The sequence below is a fragment of the Erithacus rubecula genome, assembly GCF_903797595.1.
Source record: "Erithacus rubecula genome assembly, chromosome: 3".
Taxonomy (NCBI): domain Eukaryota; kingdom Metazoa; phylum Chordata; class Aves; order Passeriformes; family Muscicapidae; genus Erithacus; species Erithacus rubecula.
In genome coordinates, this window is record NC_136689.1 from 114,252,219 (window position 1) to 114,275,523 (window position 23,305).

At 38.3% G+C, this 23,305-nt stretch overlaps 1 protein-coding gene across 3 annotated transcripts; it reads left to right on the plus strand.

Moving 5' to 3' along the window:
- The first annotated feature begins 17 nt into the window (after positions 1-17).
- MTFR1 (mitochondrial fission regulator 1) lies at positions 18-22,280 on the plus strand. Of its 3 annotated transcripts, none has more exons than XM_079300025.1 (8): positions 18-139; positions 6,385-6,527; positions 9,739-9,837; positions 15,044-15,162; positions 18,056-18,297; positions 20,047-20,293; positions 20,377-20,545; positions 22,154-22,280. In XM_079300025.1, exons 2-8 carry the CDS (start codon positions 6,462-6,464, stop codon positions 22,211-22,213), a joined length of 1,002 nt encoding a protein of 333 aa, XP_079156151.1. In that variant the 5' UTR covers positions 18-139; positions 6,385-6,461; the 3' UTR covers positions 22,214-22,280. The 3 variants fall into 3 exon arrangements, with proteins under 3 accessions (XP_079156151.1, XP_079156149.1, XP_079156150.1); XM_079300023.1 differs by having other exon boundaries at positions 32-168; XM_079300024.1 differs by lacking the exon at positions 18-139 and adding an exon at positions 155-483.
- The last annotated feature ends 1,025 nt before the right edge of the window (positions 22,281-23,305 follow it).

Consider the following 23,305-nt stretch of genomic DNA (forward strand, 5'->3'; position numbering starts at 1 on the left):
GGTATCGCCTCACCCCCGCAGCGCGCGCCGCGTCCCGCCTCCCGCGCCCGCCGCCGCGCTGCTATTGGCCCGGGCGGCGCCGAGCCCGCCGCCCATTGGCTGTCGCACTCAGGGTCGCGAGCGGCCGCGCGAGCAGCGGGTGAGGCAGCGCGGTGGCCGCGGCGGCGGGTGAGGCGAGGCTGGGGCGGCGGCGGCGGCGGGCACGGTTCTCCCCTTCCCCCTGGGCGGCCCCTTCCCCCTCTTGGGGGGATCGCCGATCCCGGACGAGGGGCGGTGAGGGAGGGGAGGCTTGTCCGAGACCGCGTACAGGCCGCTCGGGGCGGCCCCGCTCTCCCCGGGCAGGGCCGTCCCCTTTCGCGGGCCTGTTCTGGGCTGGGCAGGTGCCGGGCACGGCCGTGGAAACGCCTCGGGGTGCTGGGCCGAAGGTTTTATTCCTGCGGGGGAACTGCTGTGATGCGAAGATGACAGGTCACGGGAAATAATGTAAATACAAGATAAAGTGGAGATAACACGGAGGGCTTTGAGGGAGGTTTTTAAAGGAGACTTTAAAATAGAGAGTTGCCGTATAAGAGGAAAAATGAGCCATGAGGGGCATGGTGGTTTTATTTCTCTTTTCTGTAAACTTATACTGCTTGCTTTGTGCACCCTTAATGATACTGCAGCTGTGCTCAGGTTCTTCTGTAGCGATCATAAATAAATAACTTGCTGGGTGCGTGTTTTCATTTTGTTTAACGAGCTGTTGAAATTCCAAATATTGAGGGTGAGTAGAGTTTGAGTGCTGAAGTCAATCGTTGTGCATTGATCTCTGCCTGACAGGGTCAGCAGTACTTCTACTAACATGCTGTCCTCTTCTGCAACTCTTGTGAAGGCAAGACTTACAAAGATTAAATGACTAGAAATTATGTCTTCTAATCCCCAATGGCTTTTACCTAGGTGATAAAAATGAGGCAGCTGAGTTATCTTCACATCAGGTCTAAAAGTTCTGGTTACTTGTAGCTAAAATATGATTGCTGTGTGTAGAAACTTGACATTGTTACACAGAGAGATATCTGTCGGGAAACTGAACATTTTAATTTTTTTTTTTAGAAAAACACACCCTTTTCTTTTTAAGAATTAGCTGCTGTTGTCTCTGAAAGCTGTAGCAGAAAGACTGACATTCACAGTGGCTGGTGGAGAGGTCTGTCTGTCTGGCAGGGAGGTGTAGGTGTTTGGTTGTGTCTCTATCATATAATACCTTGTGGTCTGTAGATATAGAAGGGTTTCATTTACCTCTCAGTGGTGTCATAGTGCACTGTGCAGGTATAATCATTGCTGAGCAAAGGCTTTTGATTAAACTAGTGCTGAAACATGGATTTTTTTTTTTTTTCTCTGACCTTAGTTTGCAAGATAGCAGGAATGAGATCTCTTTAATATGGTTTTGCACATTCAGGTAAATATGATGGGGCTGTATTTTTAAGGAAGCTTTTGCAACTTCTGTTGCAAGTATGTGTGATTTTCAATTCCTGCTTTAAATTTCATACCAGTATTAGTATAAGATTGTCCCTGCAGTATTCACTGCCTTTTATCTCTCTCTCCATGTCTTTCCAAACAGGTGTTTCTATTAGTACTGAGGTGCTTCATTATTTGCAGCTTCCACACCAAAAAACAGACTTCTGTTTATGGCCATATGACCTCTGCCAAATGAGTATTTACTTATATATTGTCTGTGTCAGTTTGGGACAGAGTCTGGTCCTTTATCAAAAGATTCTTCCTGCCCATTTAGCTGTTGGGTTTTTTTTGCTTTATATTCCTTTATTACTTTTAAAATAATGTTTCCTTGTGGATGTAGTTTTATTAGATGAACTTGGGTCATGTGGCAGTTTAAAAGACTGAAGAGATAGGCTTATCCTAGTCCTTGCTAAAATAAGGAGGAGCCTGATCTTTTTGCATTTGATTTTTATGTGGTTGGTGTTCCTTTGAACCCATGCTTCTTTGAAAATTTTATACTTCTTAATGTTATGCCTTTTCAATTTAGAGACTGCACCTTTCATTTTTCTGATTTCATGCCTTGGTTTGTTCTTTGTTAAGACTAATCTGCTCCATCAATCCCATTAAGTCGTTCTCTTTTATGTTTGTATGGAACTTAAGTGAACGAGAGAAACCTTCAGTAAAAAATATGAATATCATATTTCTTTTAAAGAGCAAGAACTCATGTTCTGAAAGGGATCTGGATAAATGCAACATTTCAAAAACTCATAGAAGAATTTCAGTTTGAAAGCAGTTGCATCTGATTTCTCTTTCTTTTAGTCTTTCATGTGTAGGACTCAATAGAAAGCCTGGCAAAGGACTTCTCTTCATAATTACTGGATATTACGCCTTATGTGTACAGACTGCAGAGCTTTTATATTTATTTAATCAACTTCTTGTAATTTATAAGTGGTATTATGTCTCAGCTTTGTAGACTTGATATTTGATATGAGAGTATTAAAGCAGAGCCTGTAAAAGTGGTTGGGAAAAGTAGGGACAGACAAGCTCCAAGGAGCTTGGAAATGTGTATCTCCTCATTTCTAAACCAAGGAATTCCTTCATATTTCTGTATCAGTAAGAAAGTTTCTCAGCATTGCTGATTTCTGAGTTTAATTCAAATGAACACATGAAATTCCAGCCCCTTCATGCTTTATGCAGTGAAATGTAATTCTTTATGTTACTGCTCTTTGGACATCTTGGTAATCTTGTCTATGGCTGCTGCTCATCCTTGTAATAGTTTTGCTGAGGCAGAGCAGAAAAAACATTTTTTATGGCAACATTACTATCACTCAAGGCTCTTCATTGTAGTAACTGAGTTATGGAAATTTTTGGGAATTAAATGATTTTTGCTGTAGGTAGCACCAAGAAGACAGAGGATAAATACCACAAAGATCAATATTTTAAAAGAGGTGTTATTGTGTTTACTAAAAGCAATAAACATTTAACTCCTGGTTCTGAAAATGGCATGTATACAAGAGTTCTAATGCTTTCACTCTTGCTGTCCAGCAGTTTCTTTTGGAATGAACCCTGTCTGTTCTTGGCACATAAAGCAATTGTGAAATAGCTGAGTTTTGTGAGGAAAGGTATAGTGCAACATAGTCTGAAAGAAATAAGTATGAAGTTTGCCTGCAGATAATTCCATGAACTATCATATAAAAATATAAATAATATGAAAATATCAATCTGATATACTTAAAAGCATTTTTCTTTTAGATAGTGGATTAGCTGGAAGTTGTTCAAATGTGGTGGTTTTCCTTAGTGCCACAAACTGAGGAAGCTAATCCAGGAACTGAGTGGTACTCTGCTCTCTTACAGACTGATTTCAGTCACTTCTGCAAAAACAGACAGGTCATTGAACAAGAGCAAGGCATTGATAAGCCCAGCCTCAGGTACTTTATTTTGGCTACAGAGGAAATGATGACTTACAAAGTGAACTATAAATATTCATTTTACTGAAGTAGTTGTTTGGTTGGATGAATGCTCTTTTGTGTTCAGTCATCAAAGTCTTGGAACCTGGAATTGTAAAGGGTCACCTTAATATTTTAGGGCAGGATAAGTGTTTTGGACTATTTCCAATGCTTTGTGTCATCATGCTCCTTCTTTTATTCCTGAGCTTTTGAATGCCATTGAACAAGTTTCTGAAATTGATTATCAATATTTCAAAAATTGCTTTGACAAGTATCTGAACTTTGCAAGGTGAAGTTCACTAGATACTGTTGTCCTGGATGCTTGTAGATTCTCAGCATTGTCTGTGATCTCCATGCTAACACCTGTCTTATCTGTCATTGTCATTATCTGTCATCTGTCAGGTGAAAACACTGAATACTGATAATCCACAAAAATGCTGACTAGCCACATCAGTCACTGTTTTCTTTCCTGTTACATCATGGTTTTCTTTTACTGCTAAAATGTATAGGACTTTTTTTATGCCTGTGATATAGAGCCCATTTTGTAGCTTGCCTTTTTTAGCTTACTACTTCATATTTATACTATTCTGTCTTCCTCATGTTGTGCTACTTTTTTTCTACACCTGGTTTTGTGCTTTTAGTTGGTTATCTTGTCTGTTTTTGTGTTGTTCTTTTACCTGTTTGCCTTTAAGTTTCTTAAATTCATGGAAACTTTCTAGACCGGGTCTGATTTCTTTTGAGGAAGTTCTAGCACTCACTTTTCACTTTGGTCCAAATTGTTTCTGTTGTTAGACTCAGGCCTCTCATTTGATCAGAAACAAAATCATACGTTTTCTTCTCTGGCTGAAAGGAAATATGACTGCCTTCTTTTAAATTTATGTGCTGGCTGAAAGACAATGTACCAGGATACAGTAATTCCTTTTAGTCCTGTCACTTGCCTTTCTCAGCCAGCCCTGTCTTTGCAGTAGCTCAGCAATACTCTGCTTTTTTCTCTTCTGTTTGAATTTGTCTTGATACAGCTTTCGTTTTTCTTCCTTTGATTTCCACACTGCTTGTTGAACAAGTCTGGACTTTGGAATGAGGTGGAGTATATCATATGTAATCACACCTTTGGAACAGGTTTCCACTTTTGAAGGAGCAATCCTCTCTCTTTTATGTCACTGCATGCTGCAGTGCCAGATAGATGCCAAATTCAATGTGGTGCATTGTGTTCTTCCTGTTTAAAGAACGCAGCACATGCAGTGAGAGCCAAGATCCATGCAGTAGTTTGTGTAAGGGAAGAATAACATGCCTAAAGGAATAACAGATCAGGTAGATGGTAATGCTTCTCTAATAGACTTCTCCAACATACCATAAAGAAGACCATGACTTACTCATTTTTTTATTATGAATGACTGTAGCTTGTATTCATGGCTGTTTGGTAGCTAGCCCATTATTTTTCCCTATTGTTTTTCTATAACAGTTGGAGTTTTCATTATAATCTCCTGGTGTAGATTAATAGTTTCTACCGATCTTAGTCACAAACAAAAGAAAATTCTGTGATGATGAGAAACTAATATCAACTGATTTTTAAGTATGTCTAAAAAAAGGTAACTGTAAGATTGTACTGTTTCTGCCAGTTTTCCACAAGAAGTACATTATTACTAAGAAACTGGAAACTGTTGAAAAAAATTTGTAATGGAAACAGTGACAGTTTAATTGTTGGGCTTGTGGGCACTTCCAAACCAGCAGAGCTTTTCCATCTTGTGACTTTCAAACTTTCCAAGTACCAGTTCCTTGCTCCTGCATTGCCTTAGTCATCACTGTCTGTATATGGAGTGGCTTCGGGAACATTGTTATTCATACCAGAAATGCATTGTTCAGAGTGGATCAACAGTGTTGTGTCCAGCCTGATATACAAAACAAATGTAAACCTGTATTGTGGCTTCCTTTTCTGGTTTCGGTGGCACACACTTTTCAGCAGTGTCCAGGTTATGACTGGTATAGAACACAGTTAAAGAAAAAGTATACTGTTTTCACTAGAGGAGAAATAAAAATATCGTGAGTCAACTGAATGGAAGTGTATGTAAATAGATAGAATTTGAAATCTGTCTAGTTTTATAAGCTGATTGAATATTTTCATGTCCTACATGAACAGTATTTCGTGTCATTTTCCTGCATTAGTCATTTTCCCATGTTTCCTTTCTCTCCTTAGTTGTAGACAAAAGGAAGGAACAACAAAGCTTGTCAGAGAATGTGAATTAAGAGAGGTGATCAGCTTTCTGCAGTCTGTTCCTGCATAGAAATGAGTTTTAGATATGGGTATGGCACTTCAGTCTTAGTGCTAATCCCCATCTGCAGGCTTTCCATAGGGCTTGATGCTCACTTAGAGCTGTTGAACGCCATCATCTGTCCAAGCTCAAGTGAACAGTTGTTTCCCCAACTTTTTAATTGTTAACTTTACAACAGCTTGGGTTTCTTTCCAGTACCTGAAGGAGACTACAAGAGAGCTGGAGAGGGACTTTTTGCAAGGGCATGTAGTGACAGGACAAGGGGCTTTAAAGTGAGACAGGATAGGTTTGGATTAGATGCATACCACCATGAAGGTCCTGATGCACAGAAACAGATTGCCCAAACAAATTGTGAATGCCCCATTCCTGGAAGTTTTCATGGCCAGGCTGGATGGAGCCCTGTGCAACCTGATCTGGTGGGTGGAAGGTGTCCCTGCAGATGGCAGGAGGGTTGGAACTGGATGACTCCTAAGCTCCCTTCCAACTCAAACAATTCTATGGTTCTATAAAAATTACACTAATAAAAAGTCATTGTTACCTGTATTAAGCAGATGCCTTCTGAACGCCTTTGCTTTGCAGTACAAGGTACTGGTGTCATCTAATATGTCTTGTATTTAAAGCTTGTTTTTTAGGAATGTAGCAGTTTACTTCTGTACATGTTCCACATCATGCATCTAAAATTCTTATGTGTCTCATTTCAGAACTACTATGGAACCTTGGCAGCCTTGTAGGTTTGGAAGGCTTAAATCCAAGTTCGAAAAGGCCTTTTCCAGTCCTGATGATTTGCTGGCTGAGGCACTTAATTAGGATGGCTTTTGAACAAATTGGATTGAACATGGAATCAGTAAGTGTTTCAAACTTCCTTTATATTTTCAGAAAACAAAGTATAAAAAGCATTTCATGTTTTTTAGTTCGTGCTTATCTAGAAGAACACTTGAGGTGTACTCAATACTGGGGTGGTTCCACATTGCTGAAAAGTCATCAGGTTTATGACTTGGACACTGAAGTATTGAGTAATAAATGTGTTAAAAGTACTATGCAGTTCCTTCTTGTTCTAATAAACTGTTTGCTTTGTAAACTCTGCTTTTCATGCTGGACTTCCTTGTGTGTTTTGAAGGAGAATTTAATCATACTTTCAACAGTGTTAAAAAAGAATCTTATTTCTTGTTCTTACCTTGGAGATACAAAAAGCCCCATGAAACTGAGATGATTATAATTGTGCTACATTTACCTCTTCTGGAGGTGTAACAGTGCATGAGAACAATACAGCTGTATTCTTTACTGTGTAAACAGAGGAATAGGCCTGCATTGCTCTCCTCTTGGAGGAGACTATATACAGACTTTTCTTTGAATGCTTAGCAGAGAGACAGAGAGCTGCTACACATCAACTGCTCTGTCACTGGGACCTTTAGGAAGCTATTTTAAGTACAAGTGTTGACCTCAGTGCAGTAATCCCGGTAAGTTTTTGAAATATTTTAATGTTTTAAGAATGGGGAAATCCTAAACAGCTATGTGCAGTATTTAGTCAGTATTATTGTGGTAGAACCTTTTATCAGTCTTGGGAATTTGTGGAGAGAAAATTTTTTATACAGTGTAAATTAAAATTGACAACAAGAACCTGTATTTTAGGATTTTATTTGAATTTAGATCTGAGCATCCATGTAATTTTAAAAATTCAAAGTTTAAGAATGTTGCATTATGACACTGGTAATTCAGCATTTTCAGTCTAAATAGGAAGAGGAACAAGTTTTTAATCTGTTTCTCCCCATTCTCTGCTTGTATCAAGATTGTGAAAATGCAGTTATATTTCCAAATGTCAGTTGTTCTGGACAACAGCAAAACACTGATGCAATAGGAGTGTATGATTAAGTAGCATTATGCAGACTTGCTCAGCCAGTGCTTCAAGTCAACAAGAAGTTGTGTGAACTTGATTAGAGCAGTGCTGAGACCTTAGCTCAGTTGACCAGGGAGCTGACTTTACTTGCATCCCTTATGGCACAGTTTGCATGCAGTTTTGTGAAAATAATGTCCTGGCATATCTTGTATTCTAAAACTGACTCATCCATCATTTTGGTGCACCAAGCCACTGTTGTTGAAGACCCCCAAGGGCATTTGGAAACCAAATATTTTTGAGTGCTAATCAACACCTTCTTTGTGGTCTGAGAAATATCTAAACTAGTTTTGCTGCTTGCACTTGTGCTGGTAATAGAGCATGTAGTCTAGACTCTCTTGCTGTTGTGGAAGTACTTCTGCAAGTAATTAAGCCTTCCTTTGACTGGCATTATTTGTTCAAATGCCCCATCACTTTGAGTCTCTTGCCAACAGTTCTGCTTTAATCAGAATCAGTTGTGAATAATGAGACTCTATTACTGTGGTGCTGTTTGTCTTGTTCTTGAAGGCCATTGATCTACCTGCTGTTTGCTCAGACATGTAAACAAACAGTAAGGGGATAGGCACAAATGTGAGGTCTTTGTTGAGGCAACTGAAGTGCAGCATCAATAGACTACTCTGCACTGAAAAAATTGTGTTCAGCTTAGCAGTGTATTAAGCAAGAGAATGCATTTTTTATAAACAGATCTGGATGGATTCATGCAAAGTTGCAGCTCTGTTGTAAGGAAGTAGCATAGCATATGTACAGTGCACATTTATTTTGTCAAAATTTTTGCATTCCAGTAAAGCCAGAGGGAAGAAGGAAGGGTAGAAATTGGAAATAGGCAAAATGTTTGTGTGAAATTTGTGAAATAATCTGAGGATTAATACCATGGAACATAATTTTGCCTTTTTAATAGAACCTTCAACATCTATGAGTAGTGATCTTTGCTTAGTGTATCAAAATATTCAGCTATGTGTTATGCAACTCCCACAGCACCACTACAGTCATCACACAGGCAATATTGCCATTGCCAATCCAGAATAGCCTGGATGTTTCCTGTTCTCTTTGTTGGGCAGCCTACTACCAGGATGTCAAGTTTGCTTGAAGCTGCAATCTTTTCAAAACTAAGGTCTGACTAGTAAATTAATATTTATAGTCATAATTAAATGCTGACCAAGTTTGTAAAGTTACTATACAATGTTCTTATTGTTTACTAGCAATGCACCCTGTGTTAGAGTCTTCTCATTATTCTTTTTCTCATTTGCCTTATTTTTCTTGCCTTTGCCTATGCTGAAATCTTTCCTGCTTCTCTCCGGGGCATTTGCTTCTGTTCTGACTCATTTTGTAGTGTTCTCCTAGGATTAAACTCCTGTTTTATTTGCTTTTCATAAGGCTGTTTTAAATACTAAATACAACAAAAAGAAGCAAATTTAATTGCTATTGAAACAACATAGAGGAAATGTATATTGCAGTAGAAACAGTTATAATGAAGCCTGGTGTGTTGAGCTGCTATGGGCAGTTTTCCCTGGGTGAATCTATTTTTTTGGGACAGGGGACAAAGTTCCTTTCTTAGAAAAATTTTATCTTATTTTCTCCTTTTTTCTTACCTTTGCTCTTCAGTTTCAGAGTTATATTTTCATATTTATTGTAGGTGTTACTTATTTTCATTAAGAGTGATAGACACTATTCCTGTTTTAGAAAAGCTCTTAATTAAAAAAGAAAAAAGATGTTTTGAGAAGGAATTATGTGACTTTATGGATTTTTAATGATTGAGTGACTTTTCTTGAACCCTATAAAAAGAGATGTCTAATTGAATATAGGTTCTTTATTGTCTTGAAAATTTAAATATTGTGTTTTTAAAGATACTTTTGTTCCTGAATTCTCCTGCATTACCTGATTTATTGCTTTGACTTTAGACTTAATACAAAGACTGGGTGTCTGAGCTTAAGCAGCCCTAGCTATATTGTACTGATGATGTATGATGTATTTGTGCCAGTTTGGAGATAGAATGTAAGGAGTTCTCTGGGACAGAATTCAGTGTGTAAATATTATATCCTACTCTAGCATGAAAGGAATTACTAAATATTTTAGCAAAAGCATGGCATGGAAGAATAAGGGAGAGCTATTACAATATGATAATCAGTTCCTCTAACAGCTGTTTTTTTTTTTTTTCCCCATGCAGGTGCTTTGGTCAAGCAAGCCTTATGGTTCATCTCGAAGTATTGTAAGAAAAATTGGTACTAACCTCTCTCTTATACAGTGTCCAAGAGTTCACTTTCAGGTAGGTGTTCTCAACAGTTCAGAATCTGTGTGTCATTGTACTGATAAAGAGATTTGTGCATGACTAGAAGGTTTGTAAAAGTAGAATGTGATAAACTAGACATAGGAGAATTAGCCTACTTAAGTTCTCTCTGCTTCCAGTTCAAATTTTTTTCCAAATAAGAAAGTGGAAAAAAATACTCATAAAAAGAGAAAAATGTTTGAAACTTATTTATATAAACAATACTTTTAAGCTAGGCCTAATAGGTATGTAAAGATGAACAGTATCAAATTACTTGGGAAAATAAACAACTTTATCAGAAATAAAAAAAATTAGTAACAAGATAACATGAGTACTCTGTTTGATTTTGTTTAAAATACAAGGCTAGCACTGTGTAGGTGAAAGGGTAGGGTAAAGAGCAAGTGTAAAAGCTTAAGGGAGAGAAAACCCATGCTTTCTATAATGAATCTTTAAGGAACAGATGGGAAAGTGGAAGCTGTTACACATAATCTCTTCAACTCTGGTGTTAGGGGTAGGGGGTGGGTATAGAATTGGAGAAATTTAGTGTTTGAAATTCAAACTGAGAGAGGAATGTTTCGTGGGCTGAGCAAGGGCGGGTAGTGTAAAGATGAATGGAGGGAATCAGCTGCCACACTATGATAAAGTAATTCCCACACTGCTAAATTTTTCAATGTTTAAATTAATTTTAATTTAATTAACTTTATCATAAGTTAAATGTATGAACAATACATAGACTTGAAATTACAGTGGCAAAACCAGATAGTTCGGATTACCATAGAAGCCTTATTGGTGTGATAGTAAAAGCCATACTAACATTTTGCCTCTCTTAAAAAATTTCATTGAGAAAGCTGGAGGCAGGCATCTCACATTTCTAGTGGCTTGCTGAAAAAAAAATAAAGGGATGTGGGGTTTTGTGTAGGTGAGGACAACAAGTGGCATGCTGGATTAAACTTTTGAATATATAATTAGTAGGTGTTTTGCCAGCAAGAAGGCTCCCTGTGCCTCAAATTTAAAAGGTAGTGAAGTCCTCCTATGTGTCTGATTTTCTGTAAAGACCATAGAAGGGAAGATTATGCTCATTTGCAGATAGTTGTCCTAATACTAACTTCTCTTAATATGGTACATTAAAGAAGACACTTCTGGTTTGTTCTTCTACCATTCTGCAAGGAATGGTAAAATATATCTGGGAATCTGTTCCTGATTATTTTTAGTGTTTAAGCAAATAAATAAATAAATGCATAAATATGTTTTGGTCTGGATTCTATTAAAATAAATATAATATTTGCCTTTTAGTCCTCTTAAGGAGATGTTCATTCAGCTTTGTGCATACTCTAAGTATATGAGATGAAAGGCTTCTGAAAACAAAAGTACAGTTGTGAGAGTTGATTTAATTAGAAATAGGAATTTCAAAATTTGGAACACATTAAAATTTATATGGTTTGAGCAGACTCTAAATATGAACTGCTGAACATGTTAAGTGTGTTGCTAACATCTGTTTTTTGTGTCTTTATCTCAGCATTAAGATTCTATAGTGAAGTTCAATACTGATCTTGATCATTTTCATGCTGTTGAAACTGATGCTTTCCTATAGCTGTCTCTTCCTCTTTCTTTCTTGCCAGCTTTAGCTCTATTATGAAAGGACCATGAACTGAACCTTGCTGTAAGTCATTCTATTTAAAAAATCAGATCAAATCTTCAAATCTTACTTGCATCATCTGAGGGTGCATGTATGTAATCAGTATGTCTGACCCCAGAGCAGCAGGCTTTCCACAGGTCTGCATTTTCCTTATGATAAATGGATATGACTCATTGAAAGAATATCTCTGCAATGTTCATACTTACCTTCTAGCATGCTTTTGTTCAGCTAGTCTGGGGAAATAATAGTAGTGAAACATTTTGATGTTTGAGGTCTACTGGCTCTGTGGATCTTGCCATAGGCAATATTTAGATTAACTGCTAAATACTGAAATGCTGTTTACATTTTCAGTAAAAGGTGGCAGAACTTATGTACCTTATGTACTCTATATGGCATGAACAAATGAAAATAGTTCCTAAAGATATTTTTTATGTCACATTTTTTAGATTTATATGTAGTCTTTAGGAGAAAATAAAGTTAAACTTACCAGTATAGCCAAGGTAGATTCAACCAAATCTACAGTAGTGTCTGTCAAGATAGCATCCTTCAGCTACAGCATTTCAGTTTTAGTCCCATGCTTCTCCTGCCTGTCTGATAACTCAGTAGAAGTCTCCTAATCAGCTGGGGTGCGTGTAGCATACATCTGAATTTGCTGGGTTAATTTGAAAAATCACAGCAAGTGTGTCTTACTTGAAATGTTTCCAAATGTTTAATACGTAACTGTATTAGTAATTTGAAGTTGCAGGTTTTTGTTCTGTGCTCAGGGGTATAAAAATGTCTGTTTGCTTTGCACTTTGTGGAGCAAGCAGAGGAGCAGGGAGGCTGCCGTGCCGGGCTGCCCCGCAGCGTTTCCGTAGTGTAGTGGTTATCACGTTCGCCTAACACGCGAAAGGTCCCCGGTTCGAAACCGGGCGGAAACACTGGCGAGGCTGCCTTTTTTTCTTCAGGGGTGGACTCGGTGATTGTTTATGTCCCTGCCAGCTTCAGGCGCCAGAGCGGTACAGTGTGTGTGGTGTCAGCAATCCTGATGGGTCTGCAGCCCGCGGGCAGCTTACATACACACTAAGGCGAAAAGACTGGGAAGGAAGAAGTGGAGGAAGCTGTTTCCAGAGAAAGAAAACAGGCTACAGCAGTGATTCATTCAGATCCTGCCATCCAGTAGAACTGGGTGTCTGTTTTCAGTACTCTGTTCTCCATTTTAGGTGCTGTCATAGCAGTTGTTCAGGTTTTTTTCTGCTGGGACTGACTGGAGGAATAGGGTAGTCACAGAAGTGTTCACAGGCAGGTGAGGGTTTTGAGAGGGTTTGAAGGTTTGGTTTTTTCACCTTTAAATTAAAGTAAAAATCTTGTATTAACTTGAAATTGAAATTCCACTGCTGATGAAGCCTTTGTTGTTTTTAGGAATAGAGAAAAGAAACATCTGTATATGGGATAACAAGCAGATTCTGTTTACATATAAATATGAATTAAAATTAAGGAGAAACTTGTATCACAATATAACAGAAGGCTTACTACTAAGTCTTGGATTAGAAGTTATTTATCTCATGATGCAGGAATTCTGGCAGTAGTAAATATATTCATTACTGTTGATTTAGAAAATTATTTTTGATTCAAGTATGTGTGGTGCTTTTATTTAAAAGTGGCTTCAATCTTTTAATGGTAATATTACTGCCAGAAAAATCTGTATCACCTGCAAGAAGTGGCTAATGTATTATGGATTTTTTTAATTGCCATTAATGTTAATAAAAACGCTGTGGTCCTGAAAATTTCTATTCATTTTTAAAAAGAAAAATGCCAAGGAAACCTCAAACAGCAAAAATCCTAACATGCAATATAGTATTCTCTAGACTGCTTTAAAGAGAGGCAGACTGTAATGGTATTAGGCACAACTGTTAATGTGATAAACATATTACCATCTGTGCTGATGCTACCTGGAAAAAACCCTGTTGTTTCCAAATGATCTGATGGTGCCAATACACACTCCTGGGAGCTGTGATAAAGACTCTCATACAAGTGAGAGTGTGAGGTGAAGGCAACTAATCTCAATTTCTAAGGCTTTTTGCAACAACTCCTGGGGAAAAAAACAGCCCCAAGCCCACAACTTCTCCTCTTCCTGAGACTTCTGTATCAGACTACTACTAGAATATGTGTGGATATTCTGGAATGGTTTCACCTCATCCAGGCTGCAGTCCTACTATGACATGTCTGCTACAAATTCAGATTAATGCTGACATTGCATAGTAGTTTGCTCTTACAGAGTGGGGTTGCCTTGAAAGCTGACCTAAGTGCTAATGGGCTGGATGCAGACTGTGCTCACAAACTGGCACCTCCTTGCCACCATCTTTGTCAGTATTCCCAGCTTCTTGGTCTCTGCTGTCCACAGGCAGCACTTGAACCACTGCAACCAACAACTCATGCAGATTTGGCTGTTGGCTTGTCTGTAGTGTTGGGTTAACAGCTGGACTCAGTGATCTTAGAGAGTTTTCCCTGCATTAACCATTGTGTGACTCTATGGAATGCAGACAAAATCTGGGGCATTTATGCATTGGAGATATGGAACTCAAGATGAAAGACTGAGCAGAACAGTTTACTAAAGGTTGTTTCAGTAGCTTTTATCAGCTGAGATATTGAGCCCAGGCTGCTCAGGAGTCCAATGGCTCTGAACACATGCCCTCGTCTGACCTGAGGAAGCAGCCAGTATTTCAAAATAGTTTTGAAACCATTTTGTTGAGTTGTGACTATGGAGTGAGTATTGATGGTCCAAACAATTTTTCAGATCACCATTCAGGTGACTTAACTGGAAATTGAAGAAAGGTTCCAGTCTCTTAAGCCTTGCTCACCTTTGGCTTCAAACAGCTGTAAAGCTAATGGCCAGAATCCTGCTGGAAAATGGTCCATTTGTTTGGCATGTTGTAAATAAGATGGTTAGCACGTAATGTATAATGTTATGATTGCAACTTACCTCTCACTCAAAGTCTTTGTGATTACTGAGCTGGTAGAATTGGCTTTTTGCCTGGTTATGGGGTTGCTTTGTTCGTTTGCTTTTCCCCCTGTGCAATGTACATACTTCTTGTACAGAAATTCAGAAGTTGTAGGGAAAGGAAAACTTGGGCAGAATTTCACTTTAAAAGTAATACTAAATCATAGCAAAATACTTAAGAAGTACTGGCAGTCTTAATGTCTTTTTTGACTGCAGGTCATAAATAGAATTTAAAAACATGCTATATAAGTTAATATAGAAAACTAGTGTGAGAATGTTGATATTTGTTTGTCTTAAAGGTAACAATTTGCATTGGATTTTTAGTGTTCATTATCATCGTGTGATGGTGTATGTGGTTAGCTGTGAACTTCTGCAGAGTGTTCAGCAGAATGGATTGAATGGTTTGAAGTCTGTGAAATGGGTCTGGACTGAGCACAGGACAGAAATAAGTGTTTCAAGTCTACAGATGTGTTTTGTGCATGAGTGTGTTAATAGTTACATGTAGCCTCAGCAGAAGTATTGGTAGCATAAATGTGACTTGGGCTGAGAGTGTTGACTCTAAAACCTTCAATCTTGCCTTTAAAATTTAGCTTATTTCTCATGTCACGGAAGGAAACAGTCCTGCTCAGCTCAGAGAAGACGCAGTGGCCTCCTTTGCTGATGTGGGATGGATTGCTGAAGAAGAAGGTGAAGTCTCTACAAGGCTCAGGTATGTTTCTGAAATCTCCTCTCTGAAATGAGAAGAAGAAACCTCACTTCTCTCCAGTGAGAATCTACCGTGCATTGCAATGAACAGAGAGCACTTGAATGCTGGGGGAAGAGACAGAGGTAGGATCTGGAAAAGAAGTAGTGGAGGTTAGACTAATAAGATTACAATACCAAGACTGGTTGGAAAACATACAGGAGATACAAGGAAGACTCTGGATTTTATTTATTTATGCATTGCAAAGAACTGCACACAATAGCTTCAAGCAGTGAAAATGTCTGCTGGGCTATGGCACAGTTGCTAACAGTGATTCTCCTTTCTCCTGAGGTTGTCATTACCATGGGGCAGTGAACTGTACAGCTTCCTCATTAGCAGCAATGGTCATTTTGGCAATCCAGTAAAATTGGCATGTTGTTTTTCACCTTTCTGGTTAAGGCTCCACAGTCTGCTAAGTACAGTGAAAAAAATGTGGTTTGTGTTTCACATCTTTAATCTTCATAACAGAAACTGGCAGGGAAACATGTGAGCACCTGTGTCCAGAATGATGGACCAGGGTTTCTACACAGCACAGTCACTACATGAAACAGTTTGGCTGAAGGGATGAAGTTCTCTATTCCATCCTACTCAGGTTGCTGCTCAGAAACTATGCAGAAACAAAAGTACAGCAGAGGAGGTTTTTCTTCTAAACAAATTAATCGGTCAGAGAAGGGCACAGATTGTTGGCTTCAGAGATTACAGGAGGATACTGTTCTTAATTTGAAAGCATAAAATAGGTTAGTAATGACCTAGATGCCCTCCAACATGACTTGCTACAGTCATGGGGCTTTGCATAAGAAACATTCTGGCACTGCCACATGAATTTCACAAACTCAGAGGGGAGTCACAGAATCAGCAGTTGCTTGGAAAACACTATTGCTGAAGTCTGTTCAATACAAAGGAAATTAACTGTCCGATACTACTTTTGTTTGCACAGAAGTATTTTTTTTAAGGATTGAACTGTAAAGCTATTGCATTTAATGGAGACAACAGGGAGAATGGCTCTTTGGTGCTTCAAAGAATCTATTATGGAAGATGTAGGACTGCATATTTGCTGAAACGTCTACATTTCAGCAGGGGAAGAGGGGAGCAGGGACAGATGGATGTGGGATGGGACTGAAATAATCCTGCAGATACGTAGTGACCTTAAGGCAAACAGCTTACGATGGAGCACGGGAAGTGAATTACTTAGCAAATATGAGTATTTCAGTGTGCACTGTTTATTATGTCTGTGCACAGTATTAGTAGTAGAGCTGGTATGCATTAGGTGTTTTCCAGGCATTTGAAATTCTCTGTTTCGACAGGATCACATAGGTGTTACTGTTAAATATTTATCCACTGTAAAATGTAGTAAACAGTCTTGCAGACACAGTTTTTTTTTCTGTGAATACAATTTTATAGAGGAAGCAACTAAATGACAAATCATTTTTCCTGCACCCCTAGTCAGAGCAGTAGTGACAACTTGGGCATAATATTTTTCCATAGTGTTAGATTCCAATAAAGACATCTCCTTAAAACTCTGTTACTGCTCTGAGCAGAAAATGTCTTTTGTTACTTAGCTATTCTGCTCCTTTAAAGAGTTTCTGGAAGGGTTTTAAATTCTGGAGAGTTCTGTTTTTTATGGAGTGAAGTGACCACTGTCTCCTTCTTTCCACCTTAATTAAGGAGAGCAGGGAGGTGGTTGCTATAGGAGGTATCCTATTCTCAGTTTGCTCTCTATTCCTGTCTTCCTGTCTAGATAACACTTACATTTCATTATCCATAATAGTATTCAATTCTCCTTGATAAAATTTCTGCAAGTTGTGCTGACAGTTTTTGTCAGTGTCATAGAAGACTTAAATGTGTATCTAATCCTGGTTTGATGCAGTCAGAGCACTGGGCTGGTTCTAGCCTTAAATCTTGGCTCTTGCTTTAGGTCTAGCACAGCTGCAGCTCTAACATGGTGAGTACCCACAGTAGCTTAATCCTCACATCCAGAGTGATGGGGCACTTGGGCTGAGTTAGTCTGGAGCCATTCTACCCATTTCATAAAGTCCTTTTCCCAGGCCCTGTTCTCACTCTTATATTTAAATAAACAATGGAATCCTGGCATGCCTAAGAAGTTTAGGGAGTGACATAAAGGAGGATTGAGGAGTTAAGTATGTGGCTATATTTTATGATCTAAATTTTATGATAATCTGTTGTCATCAGTCCTTATCAATTCTACTTACTGAATCATAGAACAGCTTGCATTGGAAGGGACCTTTAAAAGCCTGTCTGAAATTTTCTTCTGTATAGTTTTAATTATTGTGTTAGAAAACTTTTCCATCAAAAGAGAATCAGTCTCTGCATCACTAAGTTGTTTCATGTACTCCATATCTCCCAATGCTGCTAAAATTGGGGATTGTGCTTTAAATAATCCAAACAGTGCAAAAAAATAATCCTGTGGAATGAAGAAACTCTTTTTTCTTCAAAGCAATCAACTGCAAACGCTATTTGCTTCCCATGGGGGAAAATGGTAACATTTAAGGGAAGAAAAAATCTTAATTCAAATAAAGTATACAATAGGTTTGAGGAAAAAAAATAGTTTGGGATAAGGGAAATGTATTCCTTTTTTTTTTTTTTTTTTTTATTTTGCTGAAATCAAGGATTCTACAAAATGCTCTCTGGGGGAAGAAAAGAAACACAGCTCATGGTGCAAACAGAAAGGATGTGAAGCTCTTATTTACCTTAAACTACTGAAGATCTTGATGGAAGTGATTTGTATAAAGACAAGTTTGAAGTCAGGTCTTCAACTCATACCACTGATTTGTACATAACATTGGTTTATTTTTTTTCTATTTCAAAGCCTTAAAAATATGTTGCCATATTTTTGTCACAGGTCAGAAGTTCGGTCAAAAACAAGCCAGCCTCTGGCAGGCGAAGCACATCATTTCAGGACATCCCTACACAGACAGACGTCCTTGCAAAGCCTGTCAGGAGGGGAACCAGTGCCCAGGAGCACAGTGATGGCAAATGAAGAAGCCCTGCAGAAGATCAGTGCCCTAGAAAATGAACTGGCCTCTTTAAGAGCACAAATAGCCAAAATTGTAACCTTGCAAGAACAGCAGAACTTGACAACAGGTATTAAATTTGCTGTACCCTCAGCAAAAAATACTTAATGAACGTGTCCCTTTCTAACTAATATTGTGTTAATTGTTTTTTGTGACGTACTGCAACACCAAGCACCTCTCCATATTGTTTTGGTTAGTTTGGCACAGTAACCAAGGGGTACAGAATAGGTCTTGAAGATAAGTGATTTGCCAGATTTTCTGTATTTTTTAGTATTCCTAAAGTCTTCATGTTTGTCTGTAAATCTGCCAGAGTTCTGAATCTGTGAATGAGTAAAGAAGTATTAAACAGCTTTCAGAGCAAAGCTCATGATAAACATGATGGCTTAAACCAAACTAAAAGAATGTAACTTAATTACTGACACTGAAGTCTTTCCATTCAGTAAGGAAATAGGCTCTCTGATATCATTAAGTATTCATACAAGATGCTAATTATGCTTTTGGAATATGTAATATACATCTCAAGTAACAGAAAAGGCAATTAATTGTTTACTGCAATCATCTCTGGGACCAGACACATTGTCCATATGGAACCAAAAGTGGTGCACTGTTTCTGATAGTAAACAGAATAATTCTTTTCCTGAATTTCTTTCTCCTCTTTGCATCACCTCTGACTCCTTTCAGTTTTAATTCTTCAAAGATGAGCAGGAGATGGCCCTTGTCGGCTGCTGATGACAGGCATTTGGTTGTCACTCTTTCCTAAGGTCACCTAACAAGTACAGCTTTGCCCATGTTTGTGTATAAAATCATATTCTGATTTTTCAGATGCTCCTTTCGCTGTTAACTGATAGGAGTTTCTTTATTTTTCCTGAACTGCTCATATTCAAAACTATGAAATAGTTTTAAGGATCACCTGGTTTCACTCTTGAATTTTAGTTACTGGAGGGGAGGATGGGGGCATGTGAACTTATTTTTAATTTTTCCCTTAACCTCTGTTTATTAGTGAAATTAAATTTAAATTTTATTATCTTTATCTCCCTCTACTGGTAGAACATGGTAATGATACTGTGTTTGCCTACAGGTACCCAGAGTAGACTCTTCTGTTTTATTTCTATAAATATCTTTACATACTTCAAGCCTCAAAACTCTGGTTTGATCTGATTTTTCTTATTTTTTAAAAGGTGCAATTAAACAGGTTTCTTCATTTGTTTGTCAGGTTATTACTTACACTATGTTTATAACACCAATTTTTATCTAATGTATACATGGAACTCTAAATGAAGACTATTGTGAGAATCTCTATGATTAGAGACAGATGAGTAGCTGGCCTAAAAATCCTCAACTTCGGATAGTTGGAATAAGCTTCAATTTAAGCACTGTTTCAGCTTTGAAATTTACATTTTAAACTCTTGTATGGTAATTTATTATTTGTGATGGTAAGTATGAAGAAACACTGTTCCTGTAGCAGATTGTGACTTCCAGCTCAGTCAACTGCCTCTGAGAAGCAAGGGAAATACTGGTAACATTAGGGGCAGAACATAACTAAAAGATGTCATGGCATCCATCCCACTGCAGTAAAGACACAAATGCACCTAGAATTAGGACTGGAATTTCAAAGGATGCTTCTAACTTTTCCAGAAGGGTTTTCATGTGGCTTTTTAGCCAAGTCTGTGTAGGTGGTTTAGAAATGAAGAAGTTACACGACAATCTAAAGGTGGCATAGGGGACACAGTTGAAGTTACTACAGTGATTTTCTTACCTGAATGTTTGTGACACTTGAAGTTACAAGTAAACTGAATTGTAATGCATGTTTTATTTGTAGCTGGGCAAAACCCACTTGCTTCAGCTGCTGTCCCCGTTCCACCACCACCGCCTCCTCCTCTGCCTCCACCCCCTCCCTCAAGTCTGGATCAGAGAAAGTCTGCAATTGATCTCATTAAAGAGAGGAAAAACAAAAAAATGAACGCTGGCCAGAATGTGGTGGAAAATGGGCCAAAGAAGCCTGAAGTACCAAACATGCTAGAAATCCTCAAAGACATGAACAGCGTGAAACTACGCTCGGTGAAAAGGTAATAAATGTCAATGTAACAAGATTGGCATTAATGAAACTGTTTAAGAGTGAGACAGATGCTGATACCATTTTCTTTTCTAGATCCTCAGAAGGTACAAAATGTAAAGTGTCTCAGCCTGCAGATCCTGCAACATTAATAGCAGAAGCTCTCAAAAAGAAATTTGCATATCGATACCGAAATGATAGTCAGGGTGAATCAGAAAAAGTGATTCCAAAGGCTGAAACCAAGACACAGAGTGAGGTAGTGCTGGTGAGTATTGTGGTTCTGGACACATCTGGGGACTAAATTATAGTTTGCAAACCAACCTACACCTTTCTGCTAACATACGTAGATGTTACACAAGTTAGCATCTCATTTGTTGGGTCCACAAACCCTGTGAAGTACTGCTGATAGGCCAGGACTTGTGGCAATCTTATGTTCTTAATGGCAAGTCTTAGGACTGTGTGCTGTCTAGGCCCTAGCTTTAAAAAGTCCTGTTACAGTTTTGTTATTTTTTTAAAACAAAAATGTTTTCTATTGTCACAAGCATCTGATACTCAGAAAACCATTGCTAAGGGCTCACATCTAATCCAGTCTGTACTGAGTTTGCCTGTCACTACCAACCTTAACCATTCTGCTGCTGAAGGTGAAACTTTGAAGCAGGATCCTGAAACATATCAGATATTCCTAGGAATTTGGAAAATAAATTGTTCAGAATGCCTGCTGGATCTTGGTTCTTTGGTGTAGGGACTTTCTTCTAATAATTGGAAATGCTGAGTATATGAGAGTAGTTTCTTTATAGTATGAGAATGTTAAAATGAAATTGTATTTAAAGTCCAACTCGTGGCACAAGTCATTAATGGCTTCTAGTTTATTTCAGATGGATTTGAATTTAGTTTTTAAGGAGTGAACATTCAAAATACAAGTCTCTATCAATGTACACTTAAAAACCAGCCTGGTATAGATCAGTTCTGTTTGTCAGCAATCCTTGAAGCCTTGTGTTATGGAACCAGGAAAAGAGTAAAGAGAGGGTTTTTTTAAATTTGTGCAACTGAAAATTGCACGTAACAGTCCAAAAGCTGGCTCTGCTCTGAATTAAGTTTTAAGGAAAATAACATTTCCATGCCACAAATCTCAGGACTTTTGAGTACTTCAGCTAATTAATGTTGGCTTACTTGCCTTTTGGCCTCTAATAGTGTATTTCTGTAATGTTCAGGGTGTTCTTCTCAACTAAAAGGCTAGATGTTTCCCAAGAATTAATCTCATTTCCTCAGCATCTCTGGTGTATTAAGGAAAAGAACAAGGGTTGCCAATGTTTATTCACACAGGGTTTTTTCATTACTTTCTAGTTTGGAATTTACAGTCCACCTTTTGAGGTAAAGGATCATCAAGTCCTCCAGAGCTAAGAAAATAGAAGGTTTTCATTAAATGCTAGAATGTTGATCCATAATGAGCTAATAAATTCTGTCCATCAGTTACTTACTGGTATCTAACTTTGTTAGCCCAGACTTGCATGACAGTTTTGAAAAGGACTTGCACAGAAATGCAGGGTTGAGTAAGAGCAGAAGCACTGTTAAACTGCTGCTGGAGCAGTTTTTTGACAAGGTTTAACAGTAACTGGGTCTATCTCCTTATTTTACTGTGGTGCAGCAATCTGCCTCCAGCCCTGCTCCAGCAGGTCGTTGGCTCCCTCCTCTGAGCAATTTCAGCTGTTGCTAGCACGAGTTTCCCTTTTCTCTGTGACATCCACATGCAGAGCAGCAGGGTGATAAAGGAAATTACTTCTGCCCGAGTTTTACTTTTACTGCTTGGATAGATAGTAGTTCAACAAGGATTCTGTTGAAAGCAATCTGAACATATTTCTGGTTTTCTTTCCAGTTTGGACCACACATGCTGAAGTCTACAGGAAAAATGAAGACTTTAATTGAAAAATCTTAGTGTTAAAGATTATTCTGCAAAAGACTGTTAAGCTGCTTTGTATAAATATTTTATGTTGCAAATAGCACTAGTACTGAGAGGTTTCTTTCTTACATCACAGAAAGACCTAATGTGAAATGTAGAAATGAGGCTCTAAACATGTTTGTATGTATGTGATCTATCAAAGGGAATAAATTGGACCATTATACTCAGGTATTAATTTTGTATTCAAGCTTGGCTTTCCACTCAGATTTATGTGATGGGTTTAGTTTATTAACACTAAGTTATATATACAACACATACAACATTTTTTGTGCATAACTGACCAGCTTAAAACTTTGTGTACATGTTATGAATAATGGTAATACACCCTTAAGTTAATAGCAGTTTTATGTGAGGTCTACCTGTAATTTGCACTACAGTGTGTAATTTGTACTGAAATCTTCATGTTGAAGTCTTTCTTTTAAACTTAACTGTAGCAAATTTTTAGCCCAAAGAAAACCTGGAGGCACTCTGCTTCTTACTGAAACAAAGTGAAAACTTGAACCTGCTGCAGAGATCACCTAAATTTTACATAGTAGTACAGTTTTGTGCAGGGATTTTGTTTGTTTCACATTAGCTTGTGAGGGTAAGAGAGTAAAACCTGCTTGCATCATCCTGTGGCCATGATAAAGGGTAAAATCATGCTGTGGGAGCCTCTGTCAAAAGGTAAAGGGAATTTGAAATAGTCAGTAGATAGCAGAAGACTGAAATAATAAAAGAGGATGTGTTAATTAGCATGAAGTGCTGTAGATGGGAAAACAAAGGTACAAAGTACTGTGGGGTGCAAGTTGCCAAAAGCAGCTCATCTCTTCTGCTCTCAGAGATGCTCATGGACACCTTCTCCCCAGCCTGGCTCCCTGGGTCTGTTTCTAGCAGATGGGGCTTGCACAAGCCCTTTGCAGGGAAGGGATGGGATAAGCTGTTCCCCCTAACCCATAACCTGAGCTCATGTCTCCAGCCACAGGTGTAGAAAGACTCGAGCTGAACGTACAAGTCGGGGTGAAAAAAATCTGTCGAGGTGCACTCTGAAACAAGGCCATGGGTTGCTCAGACAATGGATGAGCTTTGAAA